Source organism: Eulemur rufifrons, chromosome 3, assembly GCF_041146395.1.
Source record: "Eulemur rufifrons isolate Redbay chromosome 3, OSU_ERuf_1, whole genome shotgun sequence".
NCBI lineage: Eukaryota > Metazoa > Chordata > Mammalia > Primates > Lemuridae > Eulemur > Eulemur rufifrons.
The window spans coordinates 40,502,075-40,524,781 of NC_090985.1; the positions used below are offsets into that span (position 1 = coordinate 40,502,075).

At 37.4% G+C, this 22,707-nt stretch overlaps 1 protein-coding gene across 2 annotated transcripts in view; it reads right to left on the reverse strand.

The window, feature by feature from the left end:
• FAM91A1 (family with sequence similarity 91 member A1) overlaps positions 1-14,088 on the reverse strand; it is a 47,192-nt gene extending 33,104 nt beyond the window's left edge. For both annotated transcript variants that reach the window (XM_069466015.1, XM_069466014.1), the window contains exons 1-8: positions 13,791-14,088; positions 8,487-8,571; positions 7,316-7,467; positions 5,649-5,706; positions 4,866-4,933; positions 4,188-4,301; positions 2,862-2,952; positions 2,400-2,462 (exon numbers count right to left, since the gene is read on the reverse strand). In XM_069466015.1, the coding sequence (XP_069322116.1) occupies positions 2,400-2,462; positions 2,862-2,952; positions 4,188-4,301; positions 4,866-4,933; positions 5,649-5,706; positions 7,316-7,467; positions 8,487-8,571; positions 13,791-13,862 (703 nt within the window). In that variant the 5' untranslated portion in view covers positions 13,863-14,088. The remainder of the gene's footprint in view (positions 1-2,399; positions 2,463-2,861; positions 2,953-4,187; positions 4,302-4,865; positions 4,934-5,648; positions 5,707-7,315; positions 7,468-8,486; positions 8,572-13,790) is intronic.
• Positions 14,089-22,707: the final 8,619 nt, after the last annotated feature.

The following is a 22,707-nucleotide window of genomic DNA, read 5'->3' on the forward strand; positions in this document are numbered from 1 at the left end:
GCACACCAGGTGGCTATAATGAATAATAATGTATTATGTATTTTAAAATAACTAGGAGAGTAAATTCCCATTGTTTTACCATAAAAAATAAGTAAGGTGACGGCCAGTTAATTAGCTTGATTTTAATCATGTCATATTGTATCCATATATCAAAATATCACATTGTACTTCATAAATGTATAGTTATGATTTGTTAATTAAAAATATATATATGTGCATGTGCATGTGTGTGTACATATATATATATATATATATATACACACACGCACACACACATATAAACAAACATCTTAGAATAACCAAGAAAGCTATTTTAAAAAACTCACAAGGAAAGCCTGGCCATAACTAATATCTAATATTAAAAGTTATTCTAAGTCACTATAATCAAAACAATATAGTATCAGTAGAAGAAAGGGTATCCAATATAGAGGGGAATTTAACGTATGACAAAAGTTATGCTGCCATTCAGCAGTAATGAGTTATTAAAAAAACAATGCTAGCATTCATCCAAATGCTATTGATTATCCAAAAAGAAAAAAATTAAGTTGAACCCTTATTTCACATCAAATATGAGAATAAGTTCCAAATGAACTACAAATGTAAATACATTTAACGAAAGTTTTCAAGGATTTTTAGACTATATATCCTAAAGGTATTCTATTCAACCATAGCAGAAATCTAGAAGCCGTAAAGGGTAGACATAAAATATGCAATTAGAAAGTTTGATGAGTAACGAAATAAATATATTTAACAACAGAGCCTTTCATGATTATTTCCTTCAAAATATTTCTCTCCTCCATATATAACTGTTCCACCACCCATAGGGCTTGTGTTTTTGTTGTTGCTGTTGTTGTTGAAATATATCTGAAATGCCTCCTTTGAAATCAACTTCGGGTATTATCTGTACTGAACTTGATGGCTTGGATGTTGTCAAACTGCTTTTCTTTCATGAGTTTACTCCAATCTGGGAAACAGCCAGAGAGGTCACGTGGTGACAAGTAGGGTGAATTCAGCAATTATCATCCCATGGGTCTGTCTGTACCGTCAAAAACTGCCAGTTACTGAGTGAAGCGTTGAAGAACAATACACCACTATAATGAAGCAGCCATCCATTCAGACCTTCTCTGACGGCTTCTTTCAAATACCTTAGTGCTAATGTGAGTCAATGTTCAAACTGTCAGTCAAAACAGACTGAAATGAGCTAGTCAAAGACGAATCTTTTTAGGCGGATCTCAAATGAGTCAACATCATCAGATGTTGGACAAGAGTAGGGACTAGAGTAATGTTTTCATATTTTCCACCTATCACAGGAAACCACTACCACCTTTGTCTTCCAGAAATCATTTCCTTGTCAAAACCTCTCTAATTTTAAAACTAGTATTTTATTTGTTATAGCAACAACTATACAAACTGAATTAATATTTCATTTACTTCCACTCCAAGCTTAAAATACAGTGCATATATTTACACAGTTCAAAATCCATTATTAAAGAATCACAAACAAATGCTAACCCAAATACAAGTCAGGACACAATAGAGCATGATAAATTGCCAAGATTCAATACTGATATGAGGTAATGATTCTGTAATAAGTCCTATGACCACTCATTTGGTAATAGAAACAGCATTCCCTGGAATTTTTGACACTTTATATTTGATTACACAAATATTAAGTATCTAAATATGGTAAAAAGATATCACAAATAAGAATAGCAGCTAAAAGATATGCTACAAAACATACTTGTAACACATAACCTGAATATAATAAGTGCTTCTACAAACTGGTAAGAAATCTAACCTGAAGAAAAAAAGCATCTGTGTGGTAAAGATGCCAACCACATCACCACTGCAGCGCATAAAAAAAATTGGAAATAATCTAAATAGCCAGCAATAGGAAAAGGTTTAATAAATTGATACATCCATAAGGTATAGAAGGAAATATACAAGCCCCTTAATATTGGTTTAACTTGGAGAAGTGGGTAAAGGAGGAAGGGAAAATGAAATAAGGACAAAAAAAGACTGTAGGTAACATGAAAAAATAAGACACAGGTATGTTAAGTGAAAATGGAGAATACACAATTCTATATTACTGAATATATGTATAAAACTGCTTTTCCCTGAACAAAGACTAAAAAGGGACATGAATTTATACAAAAATTGATTTGATTTGGGATTGTGAGAAATTTATCTTGGATTTCTATTATTTTTATATAGTGTGTATACCAAAATAACATAAAAATGAAAATAAGGAATTTAAGTAAACCATCACAATGTGTTACCATATAATGAAGAAATGTTTTTCTTTGAAAAATCCTCTAAGATCCTAGGATAGATGACATGCAGCACTCAGCACCTAGCAGCCATTCAAAAAACATTAATAAATATTAGCACAGACTTACCTGCTATACAACTGTCATCAGATATTGGTACATCCAGATAAATAAATCCTTTGTTATATAAACCTATAGAAGCAAAAGAACCTTGCTTTAGATGGAATACTACACATAGCAATTTAAAAAAAAATTTTTTTTGATTCCTGGCTTTCTGTAAAGATTCTTACAACTGAATGCTATGTGAAGAAGGAAAAAGTAAAATACAAGAGAAAAAGAATTATATTAAAGTTTTTAAATCTTGGTTTCCTACATATAATTAGAACTACAAAATTGTTCTTACCATTGATTTGTATAAATTTCTAGTGTCCGTGACTAATCATAGCCACAGTGGAAAGTAAAAGGCTAAGGCTACATTTCAAACAATACCATGCCTTAGGGAATAATACTATTTGTACCTACTTGATAAGTAATCAAAGGTTTAAAACAAGTTTTTATGTTGACAAAAGACCATTTCTACTAACCACTTACTATGTACTACATTGTAATCTAGTGATCCAGAGAGTTGAGGGCCTGAATCGATGATCTTATCAATAGCGCATTTCTCAGGCAAAGTGCATATCTAAGAAAAGCAAAATATTTTCAATTAAGTTCTATCCAAATTCACTAATTCATAAGTCTCCTGAAATTTATTCATGTTGAAACCAAGGATTACATGTCATTAGTTCAATGAACTACATATTTTTCTCATTTATCACTCTAGAATCCAAACAAAAATCTATGCACATAGCCATCAATTAAGGTGCCAAAATATGTTACCAACAGAACTTAGAGAACAAAATTATTATAAGTACCAATATTTGCTGGTTAGCAATGAGTGTTCACTAATAAATACCAGTATTTATTCCCTGTCTTTGAATTGGGTTTGCTGATTCTGAATCACTCAAATCAGAAATTTACTCAAACTCCACCTGAATATTATCCGTGGCAGGAAGGGTCACTAGCTTATTATGATACAGTTTGAGAACTCCGTTAGAAAGTTATTATACTGAAGTGAAATTTCTAAGCCTTCCATTCACTGGATTTACTATGCCCTCTGGAGAAAAATTAAATGCAGACTAAAAAAAGTCCATATACTCACTTACAATCCTTCAACCACACATAAATATGACCTGGTCTCTAGGCCCCCTCATCACTCCACCCCTTTCCTCTAAATCAATATCCCTTCCAAGATGTGGTCTGACCACTGGGAATATCAATTCCCTTGATCTTGACGCTATCACCCCCATCAAAGAACCTATCACTTCAGCACAGCAGTTTAGCGCAGTGATTAATAGCACAGCTTCCCTGGCAAACTGACTGGGTGAAAATCCTGGACCTTTACTACCACTATGACTTGAGCTATCATTTAAATGTTCTGTGCTCACTTTCCTCATCTGTAAAATGGGGGTACAAATAATACATCTCTGGGGTTGTTATGAAAATTAAATGAGACAATAGAAAAAGTACTTGCAGTAGTGCCTGGCACATGTAGCACACAGCACGTGTTTGAAAGGGTTAGCCAATATTATTGTTGTTGGTAGCTGTGGCATCATCCCACTTTACATGAAACTTCTATCTAATTAACACTCCCAGATAATTATATCTGAACCAATCAAGTCTCCCTCACCTTTAAAGAGTATCTTGGAAATTCACCAATATTCTAGACTACTAAGATCATTTTAAATTTTGAATTTAAGTTTAATTTTCTTTAGGAAAACTAAATAATGTTATTTTTAAAAATAATTATAGAACTATAATTAAAAATTGTAAAATAGGTTAAAAAGAATTCTACGTTTAACTTTTAAAGATCTCTACCTTGATGTCATCTTCTGTGATATATCCAGCCTGCACCACCCACCACGCCTCTATGGCAATTTCCACTGGCTTTACTGGTAGAAGATCACGGGCCGTTTTCCTTCTGAAAAATTTCTGCAATGGTACAAACATCTGAGAATTTGCAATCAACCTAAAATTACCACTTTCTTCTTATATCAATCATACGATAAGTGTGTTTCTAGCAGGCTAAACAAATACCTTTTTAAACTCTCATTTTAAAATCTTAATTATTTGTGATATATTGAATGAAGAAAGTCATAAATTGTTTCAAAATAATTTCAAAACACTAATCATTAAATCTAGATCTAAATCCAGAAACTCAAATGAAAGCCAAGAGGTAAAAAACACACTTGAAAATGTATACATATTTCACCCCATTAAGTTAACCTAGGAGTAAAATGGGCAAGTAAAAAGACCAAAAGAGCAAAATAGTTTTTAGAAATAAATGTTTTATGCCTTAAATGTTTTCTAATTCAATAATCACTTGAGCAAAATATAGAGAATACAGAGGAGTTCTTTTCATATTGTTTCTATGTTAAGGACATTTCATTTGGTCAAACAAATATAATTTATTATTTCTACCACTTAAAAAACTAATCAAACTGTGTGATAAGGAGACCGAAACAATGGGGGAAAAAAGGGAAATGACTAACTTACTTTTGATGATCTACACTGATTCATAAGATCAATATACTGGTTTCTTCCTATGCCAAGAAGCCTTAAACCTGAAAGAAAGAGTCTTTCCTTTAAAAACTTTTAATACATCTTGAAATGTAAGTACACTCACAAGTGATTTTAGGAAAAACTCAATTCTCAGCTTGTGTTCATCTTTTGACAATTGATCAACATGGTCTGTCCATATAAAATTAAAAGGAATTCTTCAAACAAAATATAAAAGAAAGCTAAACTTTGGGAGAGATGAATTCAAGCTGACACTTTTGATAAATCAGAATATTTTTAAAAAGCAGAAGTCCTCTCAATTTTAGGAAATCAAAATGCACTTCTCAGCAAAAGCTTCTTACACAACAAAACTGTAGTCATATTTCAAAATACACAATTAAAATAAGAATAAAACATCAGCAAATTGTGTTAGTAAAAACCATGTATCACATGCAAAAATATTGTGCCCAAGTTTTCTTCCCTCGTTGGGTATATTCACAGCCCAAGTGTCAAAAAGAACTTCATTCTCTAGAAATATATAGAGTAGTCCTATTTATCTGATTCTACCACTCTAAAATATTCCTCTTTTAGATATTCAGGCTAAATCTTACACTTGACTTGTATAATCTGATAAAAATTCCTATCAATAATGTTGCTTGCTATTCCCATATTTCAGGTATTTCAGATTAAAAACACATATTACAATACTGACAGACAATAGTATTCATGCACAAAGATACAATCTAAACATTACCTCCATCAGCAAAATTAAATACTTACAGTCAGCAGCAGTAAAATTGGGCAATGAATCGTAACTTTTCTCACTGTTCATAATGTCCTTTTAAAAAGAAAAAATTTAAAATTTGAAATGCAAAATATCCTTAGATTAAAAACATGTGTATAAATATATATTACTATAGCCAAACAGAACAACAATAATTATTACAGGAAGCAGCGAGATCATAGTTTGGCAACCTAAAGCATGCATGCTACATTGTGGCACTTACCACATGGTTCCAACCTAGTAAATGAAGGGCAGACTTTCAGGTCTGGGTTTCTTACAACACTCTCTATGAATCCCAGACAGTTGCCCTGTAACATCTGCCCTGTGAAGCTTATGACGAATGCCTCTGCTAGAGCTCAGCGTTCTAGCCTCTCCACACTTCATATCACACTTGGTCAGACTTCTACCCTGAGAGAAGGCTAAATAATGAGCCACAGCTCCATCCACATGCATCCAAAACATGCATTACCACAAAGATTTTAATCACTTAGTAGTCTTTGCTCCTATGAATCCCAATTAGCAGCAGAGTCAAACTCCGTGGCAAGCTTTTTCCACCCAATCTGTTTCTCCAATAATAAACCAACTGTTTACTGGGGGGATAAGAACCATTTTCAACCCAGGAGCTATACCCAATGATATAAGAACAGAAACCAAAGGGAACCGAGCACACAGGTGCACCTGAAAAGAAAGCTGATAAATGGGACAAAAACTCCATCTATTTATCCCCTAAAGGCCCAAACCTAGTGGACCACACGAGAAAAATAATCCAAGAGATGGCAGTAACTATTCTACTTACTGATAGCTGCCACCTTCATTGTGCTACCCAAGCTATCAGGCCTCAAGCTGTTTCTAGCATTTCCTCCAAAAGAGGGACTGGGGCAACATGGGGCTGCATAAGTGCCAATGGAGAAGGAGCTTAAGGAGATAAGCAAAGGGAACTCATGGTAAAGGACACTACATCATACAGGGAACTAACCTCACTGTTACTGTAGTTCCCAACTCCTTTAGTTCTAGGCTTCTCTCTGCTCTTCACGTGGCTAGTAAGCCCAAAATAGGAACACTCAAACATAATTAAGGAGCAAATGAATACTAGATAAATGTTGCCAATCTTTTCATAAAGCTTGCTTACAAACAGTATATAACTAGAATTAAAGTTATTCAACACAAGCCTAAAAACATTTGGAAAAAGGCTAACAACTAAAAGTTAATAATTACAGAAAGATATTAACAACCAGGACTACTAATACATTTCTTTTTTCTGACATCTGTATCATATAATGTCAGGTCTATGTCATCATTTATTCTTTATACAGTTAATGAATAATTACGTTTCTCCGAGCTTAATGTTCAATTCCATCACCTTCTTTTTAACGTTAATCATGTATTAAAAGCAATAAATTTTATACAGAGTCTGCTAACATAAATGACTGATCAATGCTACAACAGCACAAAGGATCAATACCATCTTCAAGAACACGGAATAGAAAGATACCTTTCCAATGTGAAAACATCAATAATGACAACTGCTTGTACATGTGTGGTTCAAACAGTTAACTTGTAACCTAAAGTCCATTTTATTATATAAGCTCAGAATCATCTGCTAAGAGTATCTGACATGTAGTCCCATCCCATTCCCTATGGTTCACCCACACTGTAAACGCACCTCCATAATTGCAGTATAGTATGAAAATGGTGTTATCCTCAGGCCCTTCACCATGATATCTGATAAATGATAAGGGTACAGCATGAGGTGATCTCGACTGTACTTTAGTAGTTCCTCATAATATTTGCGTTCATCTTTCTTGACATGTTTAACTGTAGGAAAGAGGGAAATTATCCAGGTTTTTTTGTTTGTTTGTTTTCTTATGGCTACATGTTAACTATAAGTAGAAATACTTTACAAACCAATAGTAATTCAAAGGAAAATTTAGAAGACAACAAATAAAATATTCTAAGTTGAAACAAAGAAACCATTATACCACAAGAAACAGACTTCAGAGTATATAAGTAAAATGTATGATAGCGCAGGTAAGTAGAAAATAATTCTTATCAAATGAGAAAACAAGCATGACTCCCACCCAAAAGGTATAAAACATAGGCTAGAATTCATCAAATTCCTTACCATACTACTTTACAAGATAGCCAAGCTAAATGCTAGTTTTTAGTGAAGTCCATTTTTAAAAATTATTTGCTGGGTTTTTTGTTTTGTTTTTTAAATTAAAAAGCCCTCTGACTTTCATGAAAAATGTTTATGCAGAAAAGCTATCTCTGAAATATTATGCTTCAAATAAGAGTAATACAGAGGGAAAGTCTTGCAGGGAAATAGATCAGACTAACCAAAATAATCTGACAAATAAAAAGCAAATATTTTTTAAAAAGGAAAAAAAAAATCATGAAACCAACTATGTTTAAAATTTGTTCCAATTATTACAGAAAGTTTTTCATTAAAGTTATATTATTTGGAAAATTTATGGAGATAAAACAAAACTCAAAGCCAAAAATTATTAAGAACGAATGCACTTTTCATTTTCTGGCATCTTTTCTCACTTTAGGTGAAAAGAGAACATTTGAATTAAGATTAATATTTCATAGGTAAAATAAATCTATAAACAGAACTCTAAATAATAATTATTATCAGAATTAGAAAGAAAAATCTTCTACTTACTAAGACAAATTGTTGTTAGGAGGAACGGGTTAGTATAGAGTTTCTTAAAGTTTGTACATGGAATAATTTCAGTACTATGAAATATGTATTGAAAAGATAGGATTGATTTATGAAAATGATGAAGTGTCAATAGTCATTTCCACCCCAATGTAAAAATGTCTCTACTTACCTAAGTTATTTCTATATCGTAACTGATTGCGGATACTGTACAAGACAACCTGCTTTTCATATTCTCTCTGTGAATTTCCAAGACTCTAAAAGAAATTTCAAATAGATTTTAAATAGCTTCCAAACTGAACAATAGTACTTATTTTCCCCTAAGATTTTAAAATCATGCCCTCTAATTTTATCCTGGCATCTCTAATTTCCAGAACTAAAGAATATTTTCTTAAATTTTATTATACTAATTTTCCTGCTATAGTATTAGAGCAAAAACTCATGTGTTTCTTTTCAATCTGCCTTTCTAAAAGGACTTACTAAAATTATCCTAAGCATTTAATAACAAAAGAGCAGTATGAGAACATAACTTCACTTAACAAAATCCAAGTTCTACTTTAAAAGATTTCCTTCCTGACTGCCCCCAATTTGCGTGTATTAAATGGACAGATGATTTCCTGCACCTACATGTATTTAAATTTAAGAATGACAACCAAGGACAGATTCCTGTCTGATAATTATTTGTAGCTGAAGACTATGTTGATTAAAGATTAAGAATTCTGGAGTATGTACATTTTAAATGTACATAAGATTGCATCTTAAAAAGTCATCTCCTTATAGCTACATTAAAAAACATTTGGAAAATTTTAGAATTCTGATATATTTTTTAATAAGCAAAAAACTTTCCAGCTGTGCCCTTAGTGTTTTAAGTTCAAAGTTGGGAGTTGCTCATGAAAGCGAAGAGTAAGTTTGCCTAATTATAGTCAACATTATATTCAATGTGAAACCATAAACTTAATTTAATATAAACTGCTATCCCCCTCCTTGATTAGACTCCTAGGTACCGTCTTTCTGACACATTATAAAGTGAAATTAGACATTTTAGGAGAGACATGACAGAAAGATCAGAGGATTCAGTTCATCCTATTTCTTACTCATAGGTTTTTGAAAGCCAAAGTAAATGTCCATATTTTACTTAAGGCAATCTTCACAAGGGGATGAAACTCACATCTAAATAAACCGTCCCAATAACTGGACACAATGATGGGTAATATCCTAAGAAAAATGGGACACGATGCAAGAAAATTAAGCACAGTTGACGCTTTAACAACACAGGTTTGAACTGCACAGGTCCACTTACACACGGATTTTCTTTTACCTCTGCCACCCCTAAGACAACAAGTTCAACACCACTCCTCTTCCTCAGCCTACTCAATGTGTAGACGACAAGAATGGAAAGCTTTATAATGATCCACTTCCACTTCATGAATAGTAAATATATTTTCTTCCTTATCATTTTCTTGATAATATTTTCCTTTCTCTAGCTTAATTTAAGCATATAGTATATAACATATATAACATACAAAGTATGTGTTAATCAACGTTTGTGTTGGTTTCCAGTCAATAGTAGGCTATTAGTTATGCTTTGGGGAAGTCAAAAGCTGTACGCAGATTTTCAACTACTTGGGGCTCAGTGCCCCTAACTCCCATGTTGTTCAAGCGTTGACTGTATCTTTCTTCCTGCATCTAGATTAGTCTATCACAGGTTAAACCAGAACTCACAATACTGCCAAAATGTATGTGCTTATATTATTTTCATCTGTTTTAACATTGCAAGTAATTAAGAGTAAAGTTCATTGTAAAGAAACTACCCTACCACCCTCTTTGCAGCAAAGCCAGGATCAGCATTGAAGATACAGTATTTAGGGGATTCAAAATAGCAGGCTTTTTGTAAAACTTTTAAAGGTTTTCTCTAGCTCACTGCCAAATAAAAATCTCTTTCTCAGGGAACACAAAATACACACATGTACACACACAAACACACAATTTTGCTAAAATCTAAGCAATTTCCAAACTTGAGGTTTTGCTCTTCTGTTTCAAAGTAAGCCTTTTAATTTACCCTAACTTACAACCATTTTCTCCCTTTCAAACTCCATTACTGGTATCTCCAGAATAGAAATAAGGGTCACATAAAATATAAAGATCCATTATTTGTAAGCTTTATTAGAGAATACACCATCTATCAAGCATGTAAGCTATGCACTAGGCATTAAGTAATGACTGGCTGGTCCTGATCAATCAATGCATGGGTGTGCACATAAGTATCTAAAAAACCACATTAAAAGTTGGCTTTACTCTTCACTAGCCAAGTATGTAAAATAAAACAGCTTTGTTCAGAGATTCTTGGGCTCTCCTCCCACTCCTACCTCAAATCTCCCACCATTCACATTTTAAAATACTGTTGCCACTACAGGAGGTGACTATAATTTAAAAAACGTTATTTTATTCTAAGACAATACTGCAGAAATACTAACCAGGTCTGACAAATGAAGTTGGGCTGCATACAAAAGGAACTATAACAGATGAAGAGGTGGCATGGAAGAAGGTACTAGCTATAAAGCACCCATTGTGCTGAAGATTATGCTAAAAGCACAAAGAGTTTCTAAAGCCTTTGCTCCTGCAAACCCCAATCCCAACATGTACATCCCAAATGTATCCCTTTTGCCCCCCACAAAAAAAAAAAGTGACTTTTCTTGGATTATGTAGAACCTCATCACAAGATTTCCCTTAAAATAAAAGGACTATGAATTGTTTTAAACAATGAATATAAGATACTGGTAAACTGTAGAAAATAATGAAATGATGGCCCTATCTACAACTTTTTGATGTATTTTTAAAAGTCTAACACATGACCCATATCACATAAAAATATTTCATCTATCCATACAAAATGAAATTGGCTTAAAATATATTTTTTTAAAAATCTGAATCGCCTGCCCCAAGCTTTCAGAACTGGGCAATATGAGACAAATTAAACCCATCAAAACTTACTGGAAACTACAAAAAAGTACTTAAAGTCTATGATGCCAAAAGACAAATTCTTTCCATACAAGGAATGTTTCCCACTTTTCTATTTTTAGTTGCCTGGCTAATTTTTTTCTATTTTCAGTAGTGTCAGGGTCTTGCTCTTGCTCAGGCTGGTCTCAAACTCCTGACCTCAAGTGATCCTCCTGCCTCAGCCTCCCAGAGTGGTAGGATTACAGGCATGAGCCACCCTGCCTGGCCTATTTCCCACTTTTGACTGAGCTTTAGCTGCCCAGGAAAAATCTCAGACTGATGCCATCATTCATTCACTCCACAAATATTTACTAAAAGCCAACTATGTGACAGGTGCTCTGGGTACAAAAGCGAAACAAGTTATATAACCACAAAATGCACCATCGTGGGGTAAGCACCATAATGGGTGAGAAATCCAGTGCTATGGCAATATATCCAAGGGGCAACCACTGCAGATTTAGAAAGTCAGGGAAACCTCCCGGAAGGAGTGAATATGAAACAGATTCAAAAAGCAGCTATAAGCAATATAAAAGAGACAGGTAGAGACAGGATTGGGTTTGCATTTTAGAAAACTCACCCCAGAGTAATGTGAAAAATGGATGGGAAGGTCCTATTCTAAAAGCAAGAGACCAGATAGAAAGCTGATGTAGTAATCTAAGATAAAGCTTGACCTAGGGAAACAGTGGTAAAACTAGAGAAAGTTTATGAAAGTAAATTTGCACAGATGGATTCTGCAACATCTACTAATGGCCAAGCTTATCCTAAGCTAAAACAGCCATTGTTTTGAATGAGCTTTAAAAAAAAAAAAAATGATTATTTTTAAACAGTTGTGACTAAGTTTTAGAAATCCTTTTGCCAATACTAATTAAAATCAAATATTCATGTTGAATATAATCTAATCACTCATCTTTCTTCCATTATGCTACATTTATTTTGATAAAAGGAAGAGTAAAAATAGAAACAAAACATTGTTGGTTCTTCCAGTGGTCTTCAGACTTGCCACAAAACCCTGAAGTCCAGGAGTGTCCATCAAAGCCCTTATTCAAGCTTAACAAGAGAAATTTATTCCTTTAAGTTTAGAGCTTTGTTCTCCCAGTTCAAGATAAATGCCACATAGGCAGCCACTGCCACCCAAGAATTCTAAGTTTCTTAAATTTATATTTCCACTCCCTTGGTTTCTGGTAACTTAAAATGAAAGCATTTTTGTTGTCACACAATGTATCACCAGAACAATAAATTATTCATTTTCTAGAGCTGAGTCCCCAAGGGGGTTGGGGGTGGGGTTAAGTAAAACTACCATCATTCTTATACCATCACCACTACCCTCCCAAACTTTCCAAATATACCATTGCCCAGCACCAACAGAAAACAGAATTGCACTCTCAACCAGGTATAATGGAAGGCACCGAAGGTCAATCTATGACCACAGAAACAGTGCCTTATATGTACCCCGTATCACTACCTTGGTAAGATTTAATACCACCTGCTCTGTTCTGTATTTTTTCATTTATTTGTTTACTGCCTATCTTTCCATCACGTAAATGTAAGCTCCATGAAGGCAGGGTCTTTGTCTTGTAGACTGCTGCAAATTACCTGCACCTAGAACAACACATAGCACCTAGCAGGTACTCAATAAATATCCACTAAATAGTGAGTCAAACTTACACTCTAAAATTTGAGCATTAACTCTGAAAAACCTCATGTCACTCTCTTGCTGAAGCCCAACAATAAACTCATCTTGTCTACAGGATAAAGCCCAGCAAAACAAAGCACGCATTCCCCTTCAAAATCTGACCCTGATTACTTTTCCAGCCTCATCTGTTACCACCCACTCCCAAAACTCCACCTCCAAATACATCAATATATACATACACCTCCAAACTCTGTTGATATTCAGTCACTCGCTACTATCGAGACATGTTCTTTCACTCATCCAAGCTTTTTTAAATGACTTTCCTTTCCCTAGAAAAATCTTTATTCTCCCTTATCTCTTACTCGTTCTCCAAGGCCCGATTTAAATGCCTCCTCTACACATCCTCCCAACTCTCCCTGGACAATTCCTTCCTCCCTGTGCTACTACATATACTATAACGAAGGTACGTAGGAGCTGCTATCTCCCTGTATCGTATTCATTTGTTTCTCGTTCCTTTCCCACACTCCTGAAGTTCTGGAGGTTAAGAACTGTGTTTTAAATCTCTACCGCAGACGCCTGCTGAATGGAGACTGCGGGCAAAGGCGCCAGGAGAGTCCTGTGGACACCATTCCATCCCATTTAGCAATGGCCCCATCCTGGCCCTGTGGCCCCACAGCCACTCCCTCTTCACCCCGGGGCTGCAGGTCGGTTATCCCGAAACCCAGGCAGGGGAAAGGGCAGGAGTCAGCCAAGAGCAGCCGGCCCTGGAACCGCGAGCGACGCGAGCAGGTGACTACGGGGCGGGGCCGAACCAGTCGGGGGCCCTGTCCCAGGTTCTGGCCGTACCTGTCTCACGTTGGCCGGCAGCTTGCTCCAGGGGTAATTGTGCCGAATGTGGAACTCCACGTCTATGTTCATGATGCCGGGGCCAGGGCAGGCGGCGGTGGCCGCGACCGTGGCTGAAACGACGCCTCCCGCTCGCCCGCCCTCGGCTTGTCACAGGAGCCCGCGGGAGGCCCTGCGCCTCACACTGCGGAAGGCCCGAGCTGCCCCATGCCCAGGGCTCCCGACAGCTCAGCGCGGCCCGGGCCACGGGGCACAGGAGCAGCGGAGACCGTGGCTGGAGCGTCCGAGCAGCTCCAAGTTTCTTCCTAGTTTCGGCCCGCCGGAAATGGCTCTGGGCTTCCGTCACTTCCGCCTGCTGGGGGCGGGGCGGCGAGGTGGAGCCTGGGAATTCCCCGCAAGATCCCCCAACCCGTGAGCTCGGTCTTCGGCTTTCAGTCTCTAGAATCAAGATAATCGCTTGGGCTGCACTGCCGGGTTGGTGGATGACCTAGTTTCCCCAAAATGCTAACCCGGGGGGCCCAAGAGCAGGCGGGCACGGGCGCTGCGGTGGGTGTCTGAGAAGAGCGAACTGGCAGGGGGCCCTAGCTGGGTTCAGTGAGTGGAAGATCAGCGAGCCCACCCGGGTCCTCCACACGCCCTCCAGAACCGGGGCCAGGCTCGTGAGGAAACAAAGTCTGCAAGTCAGAACTTTCCCCCAGTTAAGTGAGAGGCGCGGAGAGCGGTGGAGCAGAGGTCTAATAAGCCTTCATCCCTTCCAAGCTGCATCTTGTGGAAGGGAGTCGGTGGGCTCCGCTTCGAAGATACAAATTCTGAAAATACAAGGACTAAGGGAGCTGAAATTTTAAACAGCTGCTGCTGACGGGTCGGAGCGGCCCAAAGGCAATCTGGGAGGCAGAGAAGGCCGCTCGCCAACCTGTAGCCTGCAGCCTCTGGGTTTCTTTCTGCTTTCTTCTGCTCCACGCGGATGCCTCCAGAGTCACTTTTTAAAGCAGAGATCCACCATATCTTAATTTCAGCTCTAGTGAGATCTTTAGGAACAATTTCTTCCAGAATTTGTTACATTGCCTTAGCAAACCCATGACTATTATTACTGGCAGCTACCAAAGAAAAGTTCAGTATTTTCGTAACTATTTTTCAGTTTTAAATAGTGTTTTATTGTATACCGAGAGATACATGCTTAGAACTTTTTGTAAGCTGCCTATCCCACACCTCAACAGTTGGCAGTCTGATGCACAGCATAAACACCATTATGTCTGATAAACTGAAACAAATGTGGTGGGTACACACTGCCCTTGCACAGGTGTTTTGGTTTTACGTTATCCAACTATAATAGCCCATAACTAAGTGCTTTGAATCCTGTGTTTACAGACCTTCATCAGCATAGCTAAAGTTAACTGAACTCTAACAAAGAGACATTTATTCAACAAATATTGATCATCTGTCCCCATGTATTAAGCCCTTGACTTGCAATTGATTTTTATTCCTCACAACACTGTAAAAGGGTACCACTGTTACTATCCCAATTTAATAAAGGAGGAAACAGGCTTAGAAGGGCCATGTGACTTGCTCACAACATCACACATGCAGTAGTGACAGAGCCAAACTGGGGCCCAAGGCTGTACTCGCTTTAGAGCCAGCCTTTTGAGTCCCCAACTCAAGCTCTCACTGTTGTCTCCTGTTCCAATTTGGAAAATATTTATTCAAAATCAACAACATAAATCTCCTCTAAAATAATATTTACAATTCTAAGTGTGGGAGAATCCATATTCTTCCAAAGTCTAACTTAGATTTAAGGTGATATAAGTAACAATAAAAATTAAAGTCAGTTTAGTTTAAAAATCCTCATAAACCGTTATTTTACCTAATTATAGAAGTTAAACAGGTGAACGCCTGATAAACTCACCTTTTTTGTTTGTCAATAAATATTGAGTATAGCATGGACACATCAAAAGCTATGAAAGGAGACAGGGGACAGTGGAGGTGAACCAATGCCTGCTAAATGAATAAGGCACAAATCTTTGAAAATTTGACCATGGTGAATTGAAGTGGACATGTGAAGGAAGAAAGGGTAATGGGTCAAACAATGTGGATGGAAAGAGTCCGGATAACAAACTCTTCAGAGTAGGAACTGGTGACAGAGTTTGGCTTATGAAATACAGTGTTCATTAAGGTACTGATCTGCCTCAAGGTGACCAGTCTTTGAGAGGTTGGAAGCCAAGCAGTTCAGAGACCCTAAATTAAACCACAGGATTCAATGGTTGGGAAGTTCAAGAACAGGACTGTTTCCCCAAGCACCAGAAAACTGAAAACAGCAGCTCTTTGGGCACTGTATGTAGCAGTCATTATAGTACCTCGACTTTTGGGTAAACAATAATGTCCATCCTTTTAGGTCCTGACTCAGACTCCTGCTAATTTCTGCTTCACTAAACCTTTGCTTTTCAAACTCCAGTGAGGTCAGAAACTGCAGGTAAGATTAAGGAGAATTATGCAACTGGCTTAGGCAATCTGCCCTTCAGAAAGACTACAGAACTATTTCATTGCCAAAATTCCAATAGAAATAATGAGCAGAAGTAACCTGAAAGTATGGAGCTGTCTGGTGAGCCCAGTCATAGACCCAGAATGACACATGTTGTGGTAGGAAGAATAATGGCCTCCAAAGATGTCTATGTCCTAGTCCCTATAACCTGTGAATTTGTTACCCTACATTGCAAAAGGGACTTTGTAGATGTGATTAAGTTAAGCATCTTGCGATGGGGAGATTATCCTGGATTACCCAAGTGGGATCAAAGTAATCACAAGGTCCTTACAAGAGGGAGGCAGGAGGCCGGGTGCAGTAGCTCACGCCTATAATCCTAGCACTTTGGGAGGCCAAGGCAGGAGGATCACTCAAGGCCAGGCATTCAAGACCCAGCCTGGGAAATATAGTAAGACCCTGTCTCTAAGAAAAAGAAAATTAGCCAGGTGTGGTGATGCGCACCTGTAGTGCCAGCTACTCAGCAGGCTGAGGCAGGAGGATCACTTGAGCCCAGGAGTTCAAGGCTGCAGTGAGCTGTGATGGCACCACTGCCCTCCAGCCTGGGTGACAGAGCAAGACTCTGTCTCAAAAATTAAAAGAGGGAGGCAGGAGAGTCAGAGTTAGAGAAGGGGATATGACAACAGAAGGAGAGGTCGGAGTGATGCAAGGCCACAAGCCAAGGAATGTGGGCAGCTTCTAGGGACTGGAAGAGGAAATTGATTCTCTCCTACTACCTCCAAAAGGACCACAGCCTGCTGAGACATTTTGGACTTCTGATCTTCTGAAATGTAAAAGAATAAATTTGTGTTGTTTTAAGTCACTAGGTTTGTGGTAATTTGTTACAGCAGCAATAGAAAATTTGGCCAGGCGCGGTGGCTCACGCCTGTAATCCTAGCATTCTGGGAGGCCGAGGCGGGTAGCTAGCTCGAGGTCAAGAGTTCAAGACCAGCCTGAGCAAGAGCGAGACCCCGTCTCTACTAAAAATAGAAAGAAATTATCTGGCCAACTAAAATATATATAGAAAAAATTAGCCGGGCATGGTGGCGCATGCCTGTAGTCCCAGCTACCCAGGAGGCTGAAGCAGTAGGATCGCTTAAGTCCAGGAGTTTGAGGTTGCTGTGAGCTAGGCTGACGCCACGGCACTCACTCTAGCCCGGGCAACAGAGCGAGACTCTGTCTCAAAAAAAAAAAAAAAGAAAAAGAAAATTAATATATTCCCCCAACAATAAGATACTCCAAAACCCAAATTACTGATGCATCAAATTTCATAATTAAAGTCATAATTCAAATGTAAATACCTTTAGGAGGAATAATCCCTTTTTCACATCATTGTTTTTTAGCATACATGAGCTATCATATCCTTTTTTGAGAGTAAGTGTGAAAGAGAAAGATCTCAAGGATGAAATGAGGCCAGGAAAGCACCTGTAGGGGATGATATGGTATCTAGAAGAAAGAGGGGAGAAGCAGTTGCTGTAAACATTTTCTATTGGTGGGACTGCAAACTAGTGCAACCTCTCTGGAAAATGGTATGGAGATTCCTCAAAGAACTAAAAGTAGACCTACTGTTCGATCCAGCAATCCTACTACTGAGTATTTGCCCAAAGGAAAATGAGTCAGACACCTGTACTAGAATGTTTATTGCAGCACAATTCACAATCAAAGATGTGGAATCAACCCAAGTGCCCATCAATTCATGAGTGGGCTAATAAAATGTCGTATATGTATACCATGGAGTACTACTCACCCATAAAAAATGAATTAATACCTTTTACAACAATCTGGATGGAACTGGAGACCATTCTCCTATGTGAAATATCTAAAGAATGGATAAACAAAGACCATATTAGTCACTAATAAATTGCAACTACCCAATCGGCACTTGTGCACAGATGGAAGTAAAACTCAATAGAAATCATGTGGGTAGGGGTGGGGGGGAGTAGGGGATGGCTGAAATCATACCTAATGGGTACAATGTCCACTATCTAGGCGATGGGCACATTTATAACTTTGACACAAGCAGTATAAAAGCAACCCATGTAACCAAAACATTTGTACCTCCGTAATATTCTGGGGAAAAAAAAAAAAAGAACAACACTGTGGTCTGATGTGGAAATGACCGTTCCAATGTCAAGCCACACCACCTCAACTCAATCGCTGAACAATTGCAATAGGAAAGATGACCACCAGGGGCCGATCTCACACAACATTTCTATATTTAAAACCTGAAAATCCTTCTCTTCCCCCTTTCTGACTATTGACTTTTATCCAAAACCTTAAGGTCTTCAAACTTGTTCTCTAATTTGTCTCCAGTATCTAATAGCACTTGTTGGACTTAGCTGCGCCCACTGGGCAGTGGTGCAGTTGAGTTTTGTACAATCGCAAGGTCACCATTTGTGCCTCTTGGCAGCACAGGTACACAGAATAAGTTGGTCAGCTACAAAGCATGATTTATCCTTAATTGAAAATATTTGTACACTACTCATGATAAGGAGTAAAATCACATTTTGAGTGAATGGAGAAGTATTCCACATTGGTACTTAATTTTATTTATTTATTTTTATTTCATCTTATTGTTATGGGGGATACAGAATTGCAGGTTAGAAGAAAATGTAGGAAAGACTCTTACAGACATTGGCCTAGGTAAAGAATTTATGAAGAAGATCCCCAAGGCAATCACAGCAGCAACAAAAATTGATGAATGGGACATGATTAAATTAAAAAGCTTCTGCACAGCCAAAGAAACAGTCACGAGAATAAACAGACCACCTACAGAATGGGAAAAAATTTTTGCATACTACACATCAGATAAAGGACTGATAACAAGAATCTATTTAGAACTCAGGAAAATCAGCAAGAAAAAATCAAACAACCCTATCAAAAAGTGGGCAAATGACATGAATAGAAACTTCTCAAAAGAAGATATAAGAATGGCTAACAAACATATGAAAAAATGCTCAACATCCCTAATCATCAGAGAAATGCAAATCAAAACCACAATGAGATATCACTTAACCCCAGTGAGAATGGCCTTTATCAAAAAAATCCAAAACAACACATGTTGGCGTGGATGTGGAGAGACAGGAACACTCATACACTGCTGGTGGGACTGCAAACTAGTGCAACCCCTGTGGAAAGCATTATGGAGGTATCTTAAACAGATTCAAGTAAACCTGCCATTCGATCCAGCAATCCCATTATTGGGCATATACCCAAAGGAAAAAAGGTCATTCTATAACAAAGACACATGTACCCGAATGTCAATTTTATTTTTTAAAAGAGGTTGGACTAGCAGCTGGAAAAATAGAGAGGCAAAAGGAATGAGGCACTGAGAGCAAATGGAAGTGAAAAGACATCTGGAGAGTTCCAATTTTTTTCATTCCTGCATCAAATTAGTTAATTTTAGTATGCAAGTAATCTTAAGGAGATAAGATATAGAATAAAAAATTGTAATGCCAGTTTTTTTTTTTTTTTTTTAATGAGAGGTGGTCTTAGGAGTGTAAGAATCACCTGAAAAGTTGTTTAAACTATCAACGTCCAGGCCTCACACCAGATCACTATTTCAGAGCTCCTGGGTTTGGAGCCCAGGTGTTGCGTATTTTTAAAGTATCCCAGGTAATTCTAATGTGCAGCAAAGATTGACAACCACTTGTGAGAACTATTTGGGCCTCAGGTACTCAATAAGCATTTGCTAAAATGAATTTGTAAAATGAGAAGATTGAACACAGATAACTTCTAATGTCCAATTCTAATTCTATAACTCAATAATTCCATGACCAAATATAATAATTTTTGCATATGCAAAACAATTTCTCAATCTAGGCCTTTCAGTGTGAGAAATAAGTAGCCATCAATTCAACAATCATGTAAACCAGGGACATAATTTCTCTACTCCTTGATAACAATCCGGAGAGCCATGAGACAAAGAATTACACACTATTGGACTAATATGGAAATTATGAGTTTGTGTTACACATATGGCACTGATCCACCTGGGATCTTTTTTAGCTTATTTGGGGTTATTGTCACCGTGGCTCAGAGCTTGGCTGAAATGAAATATATTTTATTCCTTCTACATTATGTCATCCACACTTTACACCTTTAGCAACACGTAATCTCCTAACTGTCTAACAAGAAATACAAGTTTGTCTACTAGTGTAAACTGTGATCAGGGATTAAGTTCAAGTATAGTAGGACTGTTTCATGACCTCTATAAATGAGATATGAGTGAGAGATAGGATACTTTCTTGGCTACAGCTACAACTGATCCTGGGAAAATGTAGATCATTTATTTCTTGGCCAGATCCATGTAAGCATTTGTGCTCTCTCTTTACAGAAATGAAAATTTCTCTTTCTTTTAGATTTAGTTAAATGTCATTAATGGTCACAGCTTTTTAAAAATTATATAGCCTTAATGCGTAGTGTTTTTTCTTCTTTTTTAAGGATCTAGAAAGCCAACTGAATTGTGTACCTGGTACACATAGGCCCAGGGAAGCAACAGTCAGGAAAAAATTAATCAAGAAGCCAGAGACATGTATTCACCTTGAGAAAATAAGAATTATTACAAAGAAAACCAAAGAGAAAATCAGGGTTCAGCTTTTGAAATACAAAATAGAATTTCTGAGTCTGAACAAGACAGTATTCTTCAAAGCCAGGCTTTATGGAAAAGGGTTTTCTAAATTCTTTTAGCTACCATTGGCAAATCTCAGGGAGAAACAGGAAGATGAAATTTTCAAAAGGGAGCATTTTCTGATATTAATAGAAACATTGCCCCAGTGAGATGACTGTATTTAAACAGAAAGAGGATGAATTAAGAGTATTTCAACTGGTATTAATAGATTTAAGCTCTATATATTCCCCACCCTCGACACTGCCCAGTGGGGTGAAAGTGTGAGAATGACGAGGTCCACTGTAGGGAAAAAGCAGCTACATTTGCTTTGTGTATGTGAATAGTGATGTATGAACATTCTCAACCCAAAGCAACTGCCCGCTTTAATCTGAACTAAGACCTATTTTCTGCACACGGGAGATAAGGAGCAAGACTGAACGGGAGTGATAATCTCTCGCTATCTGCCTACTAAGAGAGCATCAGTACCCACACACTGGGATCCCTGAGTAGCAAACAGAAGGACCTGTCAAGGGGGACAGGGGGAGAAGGCAGGTTGTCACAGACTGCTCAGAATGAGGAATAACTAAGAGGACCAAAATTAATTCACCAAAGAGCCTGTATCTGACAGGAACTATGAATCTTTTAAAGGATAAAAATGGCCACCGGATCCTAGGGAAATGAGCTGGTTCAGTTTATAAGTAAGCCACAGAGTTAAACATTCATCATATATTGCACTGAAAACCAATAGCTGGTACAAGCTGGTACCATGTATTTATTTCTGATATGAGAAGCTAGACACACCTGCTATTAAATAATGACATGATACTGTGAGAAAATAAGAAAACATACCAGAGCTGCTTAGTCACATCGTTCCATCATGCTGGTAATTATTAATGAGCTCCTCACTAAGATACTTTAGAATCTTCTAAACCAGTAGTGCTCAACAGTGGGCAGTTTTGTCCCCAGGGGACATTTGGCTATGTCTGGAGACATTTTTGGTTGTTACAACTGGAGCCAGTGCTACTGGCATCCAGTGGGTAGGGGCCAGGGATGCTGTGCCACGATGCATAGGACAGTCCCACACAGTAAAGAATTATCTGGCTCAGAATGTCTATAGTGCTAAGGGTGAGAACTCTGCTGTAGACTCCAAACCACTTGGCATGAAAATGAGTCCTCTAAAAGCATTCACCCCATACTTCTGACCCCTAATCCCAGATCAGTTCTGAAGATATTAGGTGCAACCATTATACGGGAGTCTATGTCCAACCTGACCATGTGGTTGTAAGACAGAGGATTGTGGCCTGAATTCGCATCCTCATTTGACTATTTACTGAGTGATCTCAGGTTGTTTTATCACTTTGTGCCTCAATTTCCTCATCTGTAAAATGAGGATAATCATAGTAACTATTTCATAAGGTTGATGTGATGTTGAAATAAACAAACTCATGTAAAGTGCTTAGAACAGAATCTGGCCCATAGCACTAAAAAGTGCAAACTTTTGTTATCATTATTGTCATTATCATTATTACTATTACTTGGCACAAAAAGAAATTTAAAGATTTGCATTTATCTAGACCAGTTTCCAAAACCTTGGTCATTTGAATAATAATAAGATTTGAGTATCATCTAAACTGTCATTTACTCAAGACTCTTTTAAATTGTTGCACTTCATATGTATCTTCTGTGTCATTCGTGGGTTTGATATCTTAATTGTATTTTCCTAATACACACAAAATAATGCAATGGTATCAAAGGAAAGTTTTTTGTGGCTTCCACCAGAAATCATCTCACATGTT